The 19,260-nt window shown below is 41.1% G+C and overlaps 1 protein-coding gene across 1 annotated transcript in view; it reads right to left on the bottom strand.

Moving 5' to 3' along the window:
• ITIH5 (inter-alpha-trypsin inhibitor heavy chain 5) overlaps window positions 1–19,260 on the bottom strand; it is a 138,450-nt gene that overhangs the window by 38,096 nt on the left and 81,094 nt on the right. Inside the window, exon 7 of the mRNA XM_007935476.1 lies at window positions 5,312–5,480. Within this exon, the coding sequence (XP_007933667.1) occupies window positions 5,312–5,480 (169 nt within the window). The remainder of the gene's footprint in view (window positions 1–5,311; window positions 5,481–19,260) is intronic.

The raw sequence follows: 19,260 nt of genomic DNA, 5'->3' as shown, positions 1-19,260 counted from the left end.
ATACTGCCTCGGGAACCCAAGGAGGGGTCGCTATGAGTCGGGGCCGACTCCACGGCACATAACAACAACAACAACGTACAAAGAAAACTACTAAACACAAGAAACCAAAAGAGATCTACATAAATGGAAAAATATACCATGCTCATGGATAGGAAGACATTGTGAAAATGTTAAGCAATCTACCCCAAAGCAATCTACAGATATAATGCAATCCCAATCCAGACTCCATCATCATTCTTTAAAGAGATAGAAAAACTAATCACCAACTTTATATGGAAAAGAAATAGACCCCAGATAAGCAAAGCACTACTAAACAAGAAGAACAAAGTAGGATGCCTCACACTCCCTGATCGCAAAACCTATTATATAGCAATGGTAGTCAAAACAACCTGGTATCAGTACAATGGCAGACATATAGATTAAATGAATAGGATTAGGAACCCAGAAGTAAACTCAACCACCTATGGACAGCTGATCTTTGACAAAAGACTGAAACCCATTAAATGGAGAAGAGAGAGTCTCTTTAACAAATGGTTCTGGCAAAAATGGATATTCATTTGCAGAAAAATGAAACAGAATCCATATCTCTCATCATATGCAAAAACTAAGACAAGATGGATCAAAGACCTAAATGTAAAACCTAAAACTATGAAGATTATCAGAAAGAAAGAAAGAAAATTGGAAGGAAACTTAGGGTCCTAATACATGGCTTAAGTACACTATCCAAATAATTGTTGTTGTTGTTGTTTGCCATCGAGTTGGCCCCGACTCATAGCGACCCCTCCTTGGGTTTCTGAGGCAGTATCACTACGGAAGTAGGATTGCCCAACCTTCCTTTCGAGGAGTGGCTGGTGGGTTTGAACCACCTGCCTTCTGGTTAGCAGTCAAGTGCCTTAGCCACTATGCTACCAGAGCTCCCATCCATAATTAACAATACAAAAACAGGAGAAGCAAACTAAATCACTAGGACCTCCTAAATATTAAATATTTATGTGCCTCAAGAGAGTAATTGAAGTATTAAAGGAAAAAGTCCAAGCTACACTAAAGTACTGGCAAACAAACAAGGCTCCAGGAATTGACAGAATACCCACTGAGATGTTTCAACAAACAGATGCAGCTCTGAATGTGCTTACTCGTCTATGCCGGAAATTTGGAAGACAACTATCTGGCCAACCAACTGGAAGAGAACCATATTTATGCCCATTCCAAAGAAAGGTGATCCAACAGAATGTAGAAATTATGGAACAATATAATTAATATTACATGCAAATAAAACTTTGCTGAAGATAATGTGAAGATGGCTGTAGCAATATATTGACTGGGAACTTCTAGAAATGCAAGCTGGATTCAGAAGAGGATGTGGAATGAGGGATATCATTGCTGATGTCAGATGGCTCTTAGCTGAAAGCAAATACCAGAAAGATGTTTACTTGTGTTTTATTGACTATGCAAAGACATTAGACTGTATGGATCATAACAAATTATGGATAACATTGCAAAGAATGGGGATTGTCTTCATGAGGAAACTATACATAGACCAAGAGCTGTTGTTTGAACAGAACAAGGGAATACTGCATGATATCTTGTTGTTTTAATTTGCATCTCTCTAATGGCTAATAAATGCAAGCATTTCTTCCTATGTTTTTTGGCCACCTAAATGTCTTCTTTGGTGAAATGTCTGTTCATGTCCTCTGCCCATTTTTTAATTAGATTGTTTGCCTTTTTGCTGTTAATGGTTGACATTTTCTATAAGTTTTAGAGATTAGTCCCTTTTGTGGTATGTCATTGACAATTTTTTTTTCCAGTCTGTAGTTTCTCTTTTTTCTCTCTTGTTGTTGTTGTTTTAGGTGCCATTGAGTCAAGTCTGACAGCAGAACAAGATACCATCTCATGCCAGCAATAATAGCAAAGTTCAAAAACAGAAAACAATAAATGCTGAACTAGAATGTTCATATACTCACTGCTCAAAAAAAAAACCAAACTCCCTGCCGTTGAGTCTATTCAACCCATAGCCATTCCTGCTTGGGTTCAGAGGCATTATCACTACAGAAGCAGATTGCCCAATCTTCTTTCTAAGGAGTGGCTAGTAGGTTTGAACTTCCAGCCTTCTGGTTAGCAGTCAAATGCCTTAGGCACTATGCCACCAGAGCTGATGGGACTAAGAAATGGTGCAACACTGTGAAAATGGTATGGCATTTCCTTAAAAAGTTAGAAATAGAAATGCCATATAATCTAGCAATCCCCCTACTAGGTACATATCCTAGATAAATAAGAGCCATGACATGAACAGATACATGCACAACCATGTTCACTGCAGCATTTTTCACAATAGCAAAAAAGATGGAAACAACCAAAGTGTTGAACAGATGAATGGATAAAATATGGTACATACACACAATGGAATACTATGCAATAGTAAAAAATAACAATGAATCTGTGCAACATCTCATAACATGGAGGAACCTAGAGGGTATCATGCTGAGTGAAATTAGTCAATCACAAAGAACAAATATTGTATAAAATCACTAGTCAAGAAAAGGTCTACAAATAGAAAGAAATATTCTTTGAAGGTTACAAGGGGTGGGAGGGGAAAGGAGGGTAAATGGCTAACCAGAGGGTACATATATATTAACTTGGGTGACGGGAAAGGCAATATACAATAAGGAGGAGGTCAGCACAAAATGATCAAAGCAGTGGAAGATACAGGGAGGAGTACAAGAGCTGACAGCAACAAAGTGAGTACTATTACATACACAATCCTGCAATAACAATAATAACAATAATCCATGAGTGGATACATAGATAGACACTAGAGTTGAACAGGTGTGGAAAGGCACACAGGACTACACCCACAAATATATATAGGTTTGACAGAAGATATTTGTATATATGTATTTATATGTGCTACAAACATATCTACAAATATAGTAGAACATACAAGAGGCCAAGTTATGAAAACTTCTTAGCTATACCCAAACACCTGAAGGTAATTAGGCTTGGGGCCTGGGGTTCTCAGTTTTGGAGGACATCAAGTTCATTGAGCATAACATTGTCCACAAAGACAATGTTTTACATCCTGCTTTGATGACTAGCAATTGGGCTCTTAGAAGCTTGTGAGAGATTGAAACTGAGTAAAGTCAAAACTATTTCCCCCAACCTGGTTAAGACAGATAATTAGAACAGATAGGACCCCAGATGGGAATAGATAAGTAAACTTAATTACCCTCAACTATTTCCCCACCCCGGGCCCCAGTTGGAGATAGATGAGTAAACACATAGGCCTCCAGTTGGAGACAGATGAGTAAATACAATAAGCTCAGTTCCTTAAAGACTGAATGAAAAAAAAAAAAAATTCTTTCCTGCCATCTCCATAGGCACAGGTGATAAACGCATTAATGTTTCTTAGAAAACAACTTGAAAATTAATTCTGGCCCGTGGACATGCACAATGGGGCAGAGAGAACAAAGTTACTGGGAACTAACACTCTCCCCTCTGCCTAAGCCTCAATCAGCTGATGACAGGAAGCTGGTGTGACTCATCCAGTATGCAGGCACACTGACTCAAAATACTACTGTCCCTTTAAAGGGAGGTGAAGGAAATTTCAGTCAATTGTCAACCATCTCATGCCCAAATTCCTGAAATTTTTATGAATATGCATAACCCTCTTTTCTGAAACCTACAAAACTGCAATTCAATGGAATTTCAGGGAGTCAGATCTGGGTATGGGGGTACCCCTACTCCTTGCATTGCTGCTTTGTAATAAATAATTTTCTCTCCTTTTAATCACTCAGTGTAAACTGTTTTGGCCTGACTGCACACCAGGCAGGGACCCGCATTTGGTCCTATTTCAAAACCATGTAAAGTGCAACTATTGGTCCCTCCCTGTACAAAGCAAAGCAGAGTGAAGAAAATCAAAAGATGTAAGGAAAAAATTAGTCAAAAGGACTAATGGATAACATGAACCTCAGCCTCCATGACTCTGAGACCAGAAGAACTAGATGGTGAGTGGTAGCCACTGCCAACCACTCTGAAAAGGATCACAATAGGAGGTCTTGGACAGAGTGAGAGAAAAATTTGCATCAAAACTCAAAGTCATAAAAAAGACCTGTCTTACTGGTGTAATAAAGACTGGTAGACTCCCCAAGAATGGCCCTGAGATATCCTTCAAGCCTGGAAGTAAACTCACCCCCATGGCTCAAAATTTTCAGCCTAACAATAGACTAGCCTATAAGGTAAACAAAAACACCATGAAGGTGTGGACTCCTTAGAACAATCAGCCATATGAGATCAAAAGGACAGCATTTGCCCAAGGATAAAGCTCAGAAGGCAGGAAGGGATAGGAAAGAAGGACAAAAGAAATGGTAATCACAGGGATAAATTGGGAAGAATACTGTTACATTGTGGGGATTGCAATCAATGTCTTGAAACGAAACATGTATGAATGGTTAAATGGAAAACCATTTTGCTCTGTAAACTTTTACCCAAGTCATAATAAAAACCTGAAAAAAAAAAAAAAAAAAAGAAGATAGTTGCTCTATAAAGAACATTTAAGAAAAGGTATGGGGGTCAGGTTCTGTTCCCCTAACACCTAACTTAAGGGTGTTATTGAGCACCTCTTATGTGTCCATTGTACTGCTAACAGAGATAACAACAAGTCTAAGACCCATTTCCTAGGTTAGAGGAACTTGCAGTTGGACAATATCGTGCTCTGACTTTTTAAATCATCTTAGAGTTCTTTATGCCCTTGTCCCCCACCCCATCTCTTAACACTCTGCATGCGTACCTGGTTACTGTACCCAAGACCAGTGTGCAGTGACTCAGAACGCAATATCCCCTCCATCACATTTTACACATGAAGCACCCCCCTTCCACCTGGGATTAATGTCTGCTCACTCTGCTGCTGGCCTGCCACATGAGTCTATCTAGCAGGCATTTCCATCTGCTGCTTCCTAAGGTGGTAATATCCAAGCACATAAAATAGTAGATCATCCATTTGGCTTTAATTCTCCACCCAAAAACAATGTACAAAATACAGCTTCATTGTTCAAGACCCATGCAATAAGTTAGGAAAGACTCCAAAAACATATCAAGTATTTCCCCTCATAACTTACTTGACCATCTTAGTTTGGGAACTGGAACAGGAGAATTTATAGATTTGGTGTTCAGAGAAACATAAGCTTCTGGGAAAGCTCTCACCTATTATCTCCTTTCCCATAATCAGTTTCAGCTTCCAAATACTCATCTCTTGGCAGAAAATTAGCTACTAACTTATCACGTTAAAGCTAATGCGAAAAGAAGGAATCATTTCTACCTCCATTGGGCGACATGTGGTGAATGTAGACTTTGCCGTCCCTGATGTTTTTTGAAGTGACTGTCACCAAGTGGTCCTTCCACACTTTAATCTGGTTGGAAAATCCAATGATATTGAAACGATCCTGGGGCCGGAGGTCATGGAGAATAGTGAAGAGGGCGTCCTTGGTCTAGACAAACACAAAACCAAAACCAGTCACATGCTGAGATAATCGACCCATTTCATCTTCACAACAAAGCACCTGAGGTAAAGTGACTATCAATATTTTACAGGTGTGACAACTAAGGCATAGAGGGGTTAAGCATCATGCCCCATGGAAGCCTGGTTCAGAACACACGAGGTCTGATTCCAGCGCCAATGCTTATAACAAGCAATAACAACAAAATCTGTAACCCCAAGACTGCTGGTCCTAAGAATACTCAGTTATAACCCTTATAATATGCAGCTTATTTTGGGATTCCTTCCAGGTCCCTGCATGTTGATGGGCTCTGTTTGTTTCTTTGTTTCTTTTACTTCTTTCTGGCAGCAGTTAATGGATTCATCTCCTATAACATCCTCATGGAAAGCACTGCATGAATTCTGCATCCACCCAGGGATGAGAACAATAAACCTACTTCATTAAACCCATCTTCTCACCCTACAGAGGATTGCTTTCTCCCACAGTTCTTCCAGGGGGAAAGAATGGCAATGGAAGCACACATTTCCATTCCCTGTCTACGAAACTCTCCTCAATTCTCTTGTCTCTCCTTCTGGCTCTTGGCCTTTCCTCCTCCCACCTGTCACTTTCAGGTTCTTCAGAGGATGCACTCACTGGCAGCATAATGTCCTGTCTTTTCCCAACCCTGACTCCCACTAGTAGGAAATATGTCCAAGTATCTTGTGAAAATAAACAGAATCTGCACCCAAACTTTGTCAGCATTATACAGAAGACATATTCTCCCACCTGCATATGGAGAAAGCTAGGAAGGCAGGAATGCATAGGTGGGAAGGACACAGGGAAAGGGTGACCATATGGAGGAAGTGAGAGGAGAGCTGTTACATTGTGAGGATTGTAATCAGTGTGACAAAACAAAATGGGTATGAACTGTTGAACATAAAACGAATCTGCTTTGGAAATTTTCACCCAAATCACAATGAAACATTATAAACAAATAAAGTGTCGGTGAGATAGTCCAAGATGGCCATCCCCTCTTTCTTGAAACTCGTCTTGCCTCTGGCTTCCTTGGCACCACCTCGCATCTCCTCCACTCTGACCAGCCCTCCCACAGCCTTTGCAAGTGCCTTCTTCTCAGCCACCCTTCAATGCAAGAGGTATGTGGCTTTTTTCTCAACTGCCATACTCAATCCCTCTCTCACATGACACACTTCCCCTAGGTGAGTTTAACCATTTGCATAGTTCCAACTACCGATTATTTTACTGATAACTTCCAGACTTATCTCCAGTGTTGCTTCTCTCGTTAGAACCAGCCCACCCTGCCAAACATTTCTCCCTTCATGTCCCACAGGAATCTCAGACTCAGCAAGCCGAGCATTTGAACTTTTCTCTGACTGACCAAACTTGTTTCTCCTCTGTTGCTCTCTATCTTAGAGGATGGTGCTTTCAGCCACCCAGGAGTTCAAATCAGAAGCCTAGAAATTAATTGAATCTTCTTTCATTGCTCACCTTAACTCTTAAACGCTTTAATCACTGAATCCTGGCAATTCTGCCTCCTTACCAACCAGTCATGGGTAGTGAAAATGAATAATCTCCTCAGCTGCTAACTGAAAGGTTGGTAGTTTGAGCCCACCCAAAGGCACCTTGAAAGAAAGTTCTGGTGATCTACTTCCAAAAAATCATCCATTTCTGAATAGCGACTGGGATTTTAAAAGCTTGCAGGTAGCCATCTAGATGCAACGATAGGTCTCTCCTCATCCAGAGCAAAGAAGAATGAAGAAAACCAGAGATGCATGGAAACAACTAGCCCAGGGGACTGGTACACCATGCGATTCTCAGCCTATATGGTTACCAGACCGGAACTAGATGGTGCCCAGCTACCATTGTCAACCACCCGGAGGGGGATCTATGTAGGACATCTTGGATAGAGAGGGAGAACACTGGAACAAAACTCAAAATCATTTTTTAAAAAAAAAAGGGAAAACGGGGGATCAGGTTTGCTGGTCTGAAAGAGCCTGATGGAACCACTGAGACTATATGGTCTCTAGCTGCCCTTCAGATCTGGAATTGAACTCACTCCTGTAGCTTCCAGACAAACAAAAGACAGGCATATGAGGTGAACATTTACACTAGGTAGATACACTCCTTGGAGAAAACAATCATGGGAGAACAGAAGGGCTGTGTATGCATAGAGACACAGCTCAGGGGGCAGGAGTGCATGGAGAGAAGGAGACAGGGAAGAGGTAACTATGAAGAGGAAGTGGGAAGGGAGCTGTTGCACTGTGGGAAATTGTAGTCAATGTCATGAGACAAAGTATATGTGAGCTGCTGTATGGAAAGTGAATTTGCTCTGTAAACTTTCACCCAAATCAAAATTAAAAAAAAAAAAAAAAAAAAAGCCGTTCTATAGAGCACAGTTCTACTCTGACACATGTGGGGATGTCATATGTCAGAATCTATTCAATGGCAGTTGGTTTGGCTTGGTTTTAGTTTCCCTTCCTAACTATTCCTATGACCAAAATCTGGGCTATGATCACCTCTGTCCCAGACTGGCAATTAAATTTCCATAATCCCACCTAGAGATAACCACTATTAAAATTCTGGCATACTACATATCCTTCAGAGATGTTTCACTCTGTGTGTGTATATGTGTGTATGTGCATGGGCATATGTAATTTTACATAGAATGGGATCATATAATATCTGGTGTGTGACTACACATATCATGCTATAAAATTTTTTATTTACTATATCATTTAGTTTTCATGTCAATACACAAATCTCTACTATATCATTCTAATAGCACAATATTCTACTGTATGCACACACCATCATTTATTATTTTTTAATATTTAAATAGCACAGCTACACAGCTCATTTCCATCACTCTTGTTAGTTTGTTGTACTGTGGTGGCTTGCGTGTTGCTGTGAGGCTGGAGGCTATGCCACCAGTATTTCAAGTACCAGCAGGGTCATCCATCATGGACAGGTTTTAGTGGAGCTTCCAGACTGACAGACTCAGAAAAAGGAAGGGACCATCCACTTCTCAAAGAATTGGCCAGTAAAAGCCATATGAATAGCAGTGAAACACCGTCTGATACATTACAGGAAAATTTTATGAATACCCCTGAAACACCATCTGATTCAGTACCAGAAGATAAGGGCCCATGCTGGAGGGTGCTCAAAATATGACTGGGGAACAGCTGCTTCCTCAAAGTAGAGTCAACATTAACAACATGAATGGAGTAAAGCTTTTGGGACCTCCATTTGTTGATGGGGCATGACTTAAAATGGGAAGAAATAGCTGCAAACATCCATTAATAATCAGAATGTACAATGTAAAAAGCATGAATGTAGGAAAATTGGAAGTTGTCAAAAATGAAATGAAACTCATAAAGATTAATATCCTAGGCATTAGTGAGCTGAAATGAACTGGTTTTGGCCATTTTGAATCAGACAATCACGTGCTGGGAACAACAAATTGAACAGGAATGGTGTGGCATTCATCATCACAAAGCATGTTTCAAGAGCTATCCTGAAATACAATGCTGTCAGTTATAGGCTAATATCCATACACCAATAAGGAAGACTGGTAATACTACTATTATTCAAATTTATATATCAACCACTAAAGCCAAAGATGAGGAAATTGAAGATTTTTACCAACTTCTGCAGTCTGAAATTGACCAAATGTGCAATCAAGATGTATTGATTATTAATGGTGTTTGGAATGCAAAAGTTGGAAACAAGAATATGGCCTTGGTGATAGAAATGATGCCAGAGATCACATGATAGAATTTTGTAAGACCAATGACTTATTCATTGCAAATACCCTTTTCACCAACATAAATGCCAGATATACATGTGGACTTCACCAGATGGAATATACAGGAATCAGACTGACTACATCAGTGGAAAGAGGAAATGGAGAAGCTCAATATCTTCAGCCAAAGCAAGGCCATAAGCTGACTGTGGGACAGACCATCAATTGCTCCTATGCAAGTTCAAGGTGAAGCTGAAACAATTTAAACAAGTTCATGAGAGCCAAAATATGACCTTGACTATTTCCCACCTGAATTTAGAGACCATGTGAAAAATACATTTGAATTTAGAGACCATATGAAGAATAGATTTGAACACCAATAACCGAAAACCAGACGAACTGTGGGATGACACCAAGAACATCATACATGAAGAAAGCAAAAGGTCATGAAAAAGACAGGAAAGGAAGAAAAGACCAGAATGGATGTCAGAAGAGACTCTGAAACTTGCCCTTAAATGGAGAGCAGCTAAAGCAAATGGAAGAAATGATAAGATAAAAGAGCTGAACAGAAGACTTCAAAGAGCAGCTCAAGAAGATAGATTCAATTATTTTAATGAAATGTGCAAATACCTGCAGTTAGAAAAATGAAAGGGAAGAGCACAGTCAGCATTTCTCAAGCTGAAAGAATTGAAGAAAAAATTCAAGCTTCAAATTGCAATATTAAAAGATTCTATGGACAAAACATCAAATGATGCAGGAAACATCAAAAGAAGATGGGAGGAATACACAGAGTAACAGTACCAAAAAGAATTGGTCGATGTTCATCTATTTCAGGGGGTGGCATATGATCAAGAACAAATGATACTAAAGGAATAAGTCAAAGGTGCACTGAAGGAATTGGTCAAAAAACAAGGCTCTAGGAATTGACGGAATACCCATTGAGATGTGTCAACAAATGGATGTCATGCTGGCAGCACTTGCTTACACATGCCAAGAAATTTGGAAGATAGCTACCTGGCTAACTAACTGGAAGAGATCCAAATTTGTACCTATCCAGAGAAAGGTGACCCAACAGAATATGGAAATTATCAAACAATGTAATTAATATCACATGCAAATGAAATTTTTAATTCAAAAATGGTTGCAGCAGTATATTGACAGGGAACTTTCAGAAATGCAAGCTGGATTCAGAAGAGGACGTGGAATGAGGGACATAATTGCTGATGTCAGATGGATCTTAACTAAAAGCGAAGAATACCAGAAAGATGTTGTTCTGGTTACCTAGTGCCGCTGTGATAGGAATATATCACAAATGGGATGGCCTTAACACATAGGAGATTAATCTCACAGTTTGGAGGCTAGAAGTCTGAGTTCAAAGTGTCAGGCTCTAGGGGCTGTGTGAAAGCCCATCTACCTTGGGCTTCAGCTTTGCCTCTTGCTCCCAGCCCACTGGAGCTAGAGGCATCTCTTCACTCAGGCAGCTACTGGTCACTGAGGCCAACAAGCCCAAGGTCGACAAATATAAAATGACACAGTCCTGATGTTACCAAACCACACAGCAGGCCATTAATTTAAGTCCATTGTAAGTCCCAAGGTCAGCAGAGCATGGCAGGCTGCTAAACAATGCCATTGGACCCAGCTGCACATAGGGTCCAAGCGTGCCATAAGCTAAAGACCATTCCCCCACGCTTCTGCTTATATACAGGAAGCAGACCACATTCCCTAAGGCAGCTACTCAGCTGCTCACAGAAGATTCCACCATGGAGTTGATTACCATTCTCCTCATGGGGAATACTATATCCAGCTGCCCAGCCACTCAACCAGGCCCAGCCAAGTTTTATTGACTATGTAAAGGTATTTGACCGTGCATCATAACAAACTATGGATAACATTGAGAAGAATGGGGATTCCAGAACACTTATTTGTTCTCATGAGGAACCTGTACATAGACCAGAAGGCTTTGTTCAAACAGAACAAGGATACTTTATGGTTTAAAATCAGGAAGGGATTGTGTCGGGGTTGTATCCTTTCACCATATTTATTCAATCTGCATGTTGAGCAAATAATCCAAGAAGGTGGACTATACAAAGAAGAACGCAGCATCAGGACTGGAGGAAGAACCATTAACAACCTGCAGTATGTAGATAACACAACTTTGCTTGCAGAAAGTGAAGATCACTTGAAGCACTTACTTTTTAAAGACTACAATCTGCAGTATAGATTGCACCTGAACATAAAGAAAATGAAAATCTTCACAACTGGACCAATAAGCAACATCATGATAAGCAGAGATAAGATTGAAGTTGTCAAAAATTTTGTATTACTTAGATCCATATTCAGTACCCATGGAAGCAGCAGTCAAGAAATCAGATGTCCTACTGCACTGGGCAAATCTGCTGCAAAAGGCTTCTTTAAAGTGCTGCAGAGCAAAGATGTCACTTTGAAAACTAAGGTGGACCTAACCCAAGCCATGGTATTTTCAATCAAGTCACATGCATGTGAAAACTGGACAATGAATAAGGAAGACCTAAGAAGAGTTGATGTCTTTGAATTGTGGTATTGGCAAATAATATTGAAAATACCATGGACTACCAGAAGAACTAACAAATCTGTCCTGGAAGAATTACAGCTGGAATGCTCCTTGGAAGTGGGAATGACCATACTTTCTCTCTCCTACTTTGGTCATGCTGTCAGAAAGAACCATTCCCTGGAGAAGAATATTGTACTTAGTAAAGTGGGGGGTCAGCGAGAAAGGGGAAGACCTTCAATGAAATGGATTGACACAGTGGCTGCAACGATGGGCTCAGGTATAGTGAGGATTGTGAGGATGGTGTACAACTGGGCAGTGTTTTGTTCAGTTGTACATAGGGTTGCTATGAGTCAGAGCCAACTCAATAGTACCCAACAACAACAGCTCATTTATTCACACATCTTTGTGTCCATTACTATCACCTTAGGATAAATTCTCAAACATGGGATTGGTGTGACAAAAAAATGAAAAACCAAACTCACCATCATTGAGTCGATTCCGACTCATAGTGACCCCCTTTCACTTTCCTAGGCAATAAATCTTTATGGAAGTAGATAGCCCAGTCTTCCTTCCATGGAGTGGCTGGTGCATTTGAACCCCCAAACTTCTGGCTAGCAGTCAAATGCCTTAGGCACTATGCCACCAGAGCTCAAAGAGCTTGCAATTTCTAAAGGAGGATTTTGTGTCTCCCCATGTTGCTACCAGAGTTAGACTTTCAACCTTCTTCCACTGAAAACTTATCGGTGGCTCCTCTTTGTTCTCAGCATAAAATTTAAACTCTTACTGGACTCAAGGTCCTTCATTAAAATAAAATGGTCCCAATCTATCATTATAGCTTTATTCCCTGCTATTCCCATGCCCACTGTAAACTCTAAAGTCTAATTCCCCACACACCCAACTTCCCTAAACATACCATGCTTTCTTTTGACTCCATGCCTCTGTACAAACTGCTCCCTCATCTCTCCCCTTTTTTATCCATAGAACTGCAGTGTGTCTTTCAAAACCCACCTCACATGTTCCCTCCTTGATGAAGCCATTTCTAAGTCAACTGCAAAGGCAAGTACTGACTACATCCTCTGTGACCCTGTAGCACTAGCATACACATCCATTCTGGCACTCACCACCTCCTTAGAGTACCAGTATTTCTTCAAGCTGTTTCTTGCCTCAGGTCCTTGCACCTAGTGTTCACTATTGTTGGTCCCTTCTCACCCTGGATTTAAACATTATTTCCTAAGAGTGCACTTCCTTGTCTCCCCACCCCACCCCATGTTCTTTTGCATGTGGCACCCTGTTCCTTTCCTTCACAACACTTACAAAGAAGCTCATTGACATATTTGTACAGAACTTTTTCTATTTTATCAATCTACACCTAACACCTGGCAGTACTTGGCACATAAAAGACATGAGATAAGTGTTTTCTGAATAAATGAATGGTGGATGAGTGTCCATCTGTCACACTACATAGGGAGCTCCTCAAAGCAGTGTCTCCTTGCCCTTCTCCACCCTCCTAACACAATACTCTGAACATTGTAGGCTTTTAGCGACACTCACCATTATCTACTGAATTAGTAAACAAATGAGAAAGGTGTTGGGTGGGGAGGAGGCAAGATGGAGGGATGTTGTTGTTAGCTGCTGTCAAGTCAGCTCCAACTAGTGGTATTCCCATGCACAACATAATGAAACTTTTTCTGGTCCTATGCCATCTTCGGGAGCTCTGGTGGCATAGTGCCTAAGTCATTTGACTGCTAACCAGAAGGCTGGCAGTTCAAACCCACCAACCACTCCTTGGAAGGAACGTTGGGTAATCTACTTCCCTAGTGATACCACCTCGGAAACTCAAGGAGGGGTGGCTACGAGTCAGGTCTGACTCGATGCAGTTTGTTTTTTGTTTGTTTGTTTATGCCATCTTCACAATTGTTGGTATGCCAAAATCCATGCTTGGTGGCCACTGTGCCTTTTGAGTGCCTTCCAATTTAGGGGACTCATCTTCCAGCATTATATTACATAATATTCTATTGTGATCCATAGCATTTTCATTGGCTAATATTCCAAAGCAGACTGCCAGGCCTTTCTTCCGAGTCTGCTGCTGCTGCTGCCTGTAGCCACTATCCATTAGCCCTTTACTTGTTATTCTCTCTCCTTAGATGGGCTGATATGCCTGAGAACTCTCACTCTCTGGAGGGCTTAAATGGAAAGAGGAAGGTAAGTGTTCAGATATTAGTGTCCAGATTACTCTGGAAGTTTTGCTGAAACCTGTCCAGCATGGTGACCCTGCTGGATTTGAAATGCTGGTGGCATGGCTTCCAGCATAATACCAACACACAAACCACTGGAGCAGAATGAAACTGACATTCAGGTGGAGGATAGACTGGTAGGTATGTGAAGCTCTGTTGGTGAATACAAAGGAACTAAGACAGACGAAGCCCATGCCCTTGAGAACCTAAGTCAGAAAACACTGAGAAAGAAACATAGAGCTCACTTACAGATAAACAACCCAAAAAACCAAACACTGCTGTCAAGTCGGACCCCTCCTTGGGTTGCCGAGGTGGTATCACTACAGAAGTAGATTGCCCAACCTTCCTTCTGAGGAGTGGCTCATGGGTTTGAACTGCCAGCCTTCTGGTTAGCAGTCAAATGCCTTAGGCACTATGACATCAGAGCTCCTTCCTTGCAGATAATGTTATAGTAAATAACTCAGACAATGACAATGAACAGATGTGAGTGGGATGCCCTAAGTGCTGGGAACACTTTGGCTCTTTACCCTTCCTTCTATGTAGATCCAGCACCACCCCAGCTTGAGCATCAAACAGGCTCAGCATCACCCTAGTCCAAATGCTCAGCCCTCTGGAACATCTGAAGGCCCACAGCTGAGATGTGATGGGACCACAGGAAGGAGTGACCATCCCTAAGGCAATACTTTTGGTAGCCAAGCCTAAGGCCTTCACTTGGAAATATTCACACTGGCCACAAATGGATAAGGGGAAACTTGTCAGAAGATTGCTGTTTGTTTAGCTGCTGCCATCCTTAGGAATCCTTAAGTAGTGTGCTGAAAACACTAAGGTGGACCAGCCTGGCTCCTTTGCTGATTTTTTTCCAATCGGGATGAATATTCTTCTTTAGGAATGCTCATATGCACCTCTCCACCCTCCCTCCCTTTAGAGTAGCAACTACAGGTTTCTTATAACCTTGAAAGGCCACAGCTGCAACTTATTCTCACATGCACCAAGGAAGGCGGGCCAGTGAGCTTAGAGTTGCTCCATCTCCAGTCGCTTTAGGACCTTTTGCATGGTCTCGCACCTCTCATCCCTGAGGGGCCTTGGCAGAAGCTGCTGCTGCCTGTAGCCACTATCCATTAGCCCTTTACTTGTTATTCCCTCTGCTTAGATGGGCTGATATGCCTGAAAACTCCACACTCTGTGGAGGGCTTAAAAGGAAAGAGGAAGGTGAGTGTCCAGATAGAAGAGTGAAGAGTAAATGTGAGTGAGTTTAAGCTGATCTTTCTGCACACTGTTTATATGCTGAAGATTAACAGAAATCTACTCAGACTTTTTCCAAGAGTACAGTCCAAAGAATAGGGTAAGCACATTCCAGAAAGATCAGAGGAGGTCCAGAGAGGCAGAGAATGTGTAATAACAAGCTTATCTGAAGAACGAAATGACGCTGGCAGCAAAAGGACATCACATGAGATGAGAGTTTGGACTAGATCCCCTTTAAGTTCTCCCCTAAACCTGAGATTGTATGATTATAACTAAGAACAGCTGTGGACTCTTCCATTGCAAGCAGATGGACAAGGCTGGTTACCACCTGCCCTCACAATACCATTTCCAAGTAGCTTGACCTGAACAAAAAGATACTGAATACCCCAGAATGCCATGTTCCCTGGACTTCTTCTATCACCAAAGCTCCACCTAGTGGCCTTATACATTGGAAATAGTCCAGAATACCAGAGACTAATAATCCCCAAACACCTACTTGGAACAGTCATGTGTATTATGGATTGAATTGTACTCCCAACAAGAAGTGTTATAAATCCTAAACCCTGTACCTGTGGTTATAACCCCACTTGGGAAGAGGTTTTCTTTCTTATGTTAATAAGACAGTATTAATGTAGGGGGTGTCTTAAATCAATCTCTTTTGAGATATAAAAGAGATTAAACAAGCAAGTGAGCAAGCAGAGCTGGGAGAAGATAGATGCCACACCATATGAAGATCAACAAGGATCCAAGGAACAGGACCTTCCCCCCAGAGTCAACAGAGAAAGCTGGAGGCTGCACTCTGTATATTTGGGCTTCTGGCTACAAGGTTGGCCTCAAGCACAGCAAGCATTATGAGGACAACGCAGGACTGAGGCAGTGTTTCATTCTTTTGTACATAGGGTTGCTATGAGTTGGAGTTGGAATTGACTCGATGGCACCTAACAACAAAACTGTGAGAAAATAGATTTGTTTTTTAAAACCACCTACTTGTGGTATTTTTGTTATGATAGCACGAGATAACTAAGAAAATGTCCTAAAATTAACTTGCAAGTAAGCGACCAAAGGAGAATGCAGATCCTCTTGAGGATCTAAAAATAAAAAAATATAAAAAACCCTCACTGCCATCAAGTCAATTCCAACACCTTTGGGGTTCCAAGGTGGTAAATATTTATGGAAGTAGATTGCCCAGTCTTTCTTCCATGGAGTGGCTTGTGGGTTTGAACCATCAACCTTCTGGGTAGCAGTCAAATGCCTGAGGCACTACACCACCAGAAATAGACACATAAAATTTATGACTATCTGTATGGAATAGAGTTGTCATGGAGATTAATAGAATGGGGGTATGTGTCTGATTAGTAGGGAGGGCTAAATGTCTGACACTATAAATTTACATTAGCTCTTTGAGCTTCTAGTAAGTCACCATCCTCATTCATCTTTATGCTCAGAGTCAAGGACAAGGGTTTATTTGGAATAAAAAAAGAGAGAGAGAGAGAGAGACTCAGGCCACTGCATCCAACTATTGCGTATAGGTAGTAAGTAAACTGGAGCAGAGTTAATAAATTTTGGAAGATGGGGAAGTTGTTAAGAGGCAAGAAAACCATACCCTTGTGTCTAGGGAAAGAAAGAAAAGAGCACAGAAGGGGCCCAGCTGAGGAGGAAAATAGGATTCTTAGAAAGATCAACCAGCAGATACCTAGTTGGTTTCCCCCATGGGTATGTGCCAGTTCCCGAAAACACCAAGGCATAGTAAATGGGTGTGTATTTATTTACTTTCAGCTGACAGGGCAAGAGAGTCTGCAAACACTAGACCATATAATCAGAGACCAAAAAAAAAAAAAAAAAAAAAAGATTGTTGTTAAATGCCTTCAAGTTGTTTCCGACTCATAGTGACCCCTCTTTGGGTTTCCGAGGCAATATCACTACCGAAGAAGATTGCCCAATCTTCCTTCCAAGGAGTGGCTGGTGGGTTTGAACCACCACCCTTCTGGTTAGCACTCAAGTGCCTTAGGCACTATACCACCAGAGCTCCCATATAATCAGAAGAGATCTTTAAAAGGATATCAAGATTGTGTTTGTAAAGGAAGATAAAAAGGTACGTAAATGAAGAAAGTTGCAAAAGGACAACTACTGTATGATTCCACTTACATGAAATATCTAGACAAGGCAAGTTTTAGACACTCAAGTTTATTAGTGGTTACCTGTGGTAGAAGGGAGAGAGAAAAAAGGAATTACTGCTTAGGGGGCACTGAGTTTCTGTTAAGGATGGTGGAAAAAAATGGAAATGGAGAGTGGTGGTAATTGCATGACATGGTCATGTAATCACTGTCACTGAATTGGACATGGAAGTAATATTGACATGACAATTGATGTTATATATATTTTACCACAATTAAAAAGAAAAGGTACAGAAATACAATTAATATATGAGAAGGATAGGATAGATTCCTTACTATTCAAGTAGTAAAGAGGTACCTTAGCTGGGATGCAGGCATTAGACAAGGTTTCTTCTAATTCTAGCTATTTGGAATCACAAAGGCTAGTGATTATTCTTTGCTAACACTATTTCTGGGGGATGAAGTCCTCTTCTTATGTGCACTTTCCTTGGATTTAAAAAAGACAAAAGTATTTCCATTAGAAACAGTATCCTAGATGTTCATTCCAGCTCTGCCTTAGATTATTAAGTAAATCTTTTAATCTCTGTTCTTTTAAATTCTTTCAAGAACAACAACAACAGAAAAAGCCAAACCCACTGCCATGGAGTTGATTCCGACTCATAGAGACCCCCTTTGGGTTTCCAAGGCAGTAAATCTTCATAGAAGTAGATCGCCCCATCTTCCTTCCATGGAGTGGCTGGTGGGTTTAAACTGCCAGCTTTCTGGTTAGCAGTCAAATGTCTTAGGCACTACGCTACCAGAGCTCAAGAACAAGGTGGGATATAAATAAATAAATACAAAGACACTCTCTGTTGCATATTTTCCATCCATACAACATGGTTGGAAATGGTCCTTCTTGTTTTTTGGATCTCCAGGAAAGAAAACTATCATCTCTTCTAATGGTGTCTGTCTGTCAGTGGAGGTTTGCATTTTGCTACGATGCTAAACAAGTTCCAGCAGAGCTTCCAGACTATAATGCACTGGGAAGAAAGGCCTGGTGATCTACTTCCCAAAGTCAGTGAGGACCATTATTCCAAAAGGTCCCATTTGCAATCAATCAGGGGGATGGCATAGGATTCAGCAGCATTTCATTCTGCTCAGCATGGGGGGTCCATGAGTCAGGGGCCTGATTAGATGGCAAGTAACAAGAACAAATGGTGTCTAGAAGGGATCAAAGCTGGGCTCCCAAAGATGTAGACACTTTCCATTCTTTACTCATACTGCCCCCCATCATCACTACTATCTAAGCAGTGAATGTCCAGGTGGCAGCTCTGCCTTATATAATTTGAGCCCCTACATTAAGATGCACTAGAGGCAAAGGATAGAACATTTTCTCCCTCCACCGCTCTCTACAAAACTGAGCCGAAGCAGGTGCAGGCTCTTGGCACTGCCCTCGAAGGGGTAAGCATTCCACTCTTATGTCTTGAATGGCTACTAAGTATTTCACAAGTAGAAGTGTTATATAATAAGAGATTCAGAGTGAGATCTCAGGGGAGCCCATGAATAACCCAGATGCCTGCCCACAACTTCCTAGGGTACCCACTGCAGGTTTTCTCAAATATTTCTGAGTCTGCGTCAAAGCAGACTGGATGGGAACTAACTCTGGCACAAAAGGCTTTTGTACCACAACCCCTAGCTTGTTGGACATAATTCAAGAGGAGCCCATGACATCACAGATGAAGTCCAAGTTCAAAGGTATTAGATATTAGCCATTTCCATATTTTCAGCACAATGATTATCCTGTTCTCCCAAGCAGCCCTATCATTTGCTTCATTCTAAAATATTTACCAAGAGGTTTACGTTTTCTCTTTCATTGTTCCACACAGTCCTCTTGAATGAACTCAATAGAGAAATCTTTTAGGATGAATAACTG

This window comes from Orycteropus afer, unplaced genomic scaffold, assembly GCF_000298275.1.
Source record: "Orycteropus afer afer isolate SDZICR_OR568_19922 unplaced genomic scaffold, OryAfe1.0 scaffold00028, whole genome shotgun sequence".
NCBI classification, from domain to species: Eukaryota; Metazoa; Chordata; class Mammalia; order Tubulidentata; family Orycteropodidae; genus Orycteropus; species Orycteropus afer.
Note: the sequence above shows the minus strand (reverse complement) of the source record. Positions and strands in the feature narration are given on the sequence as shown.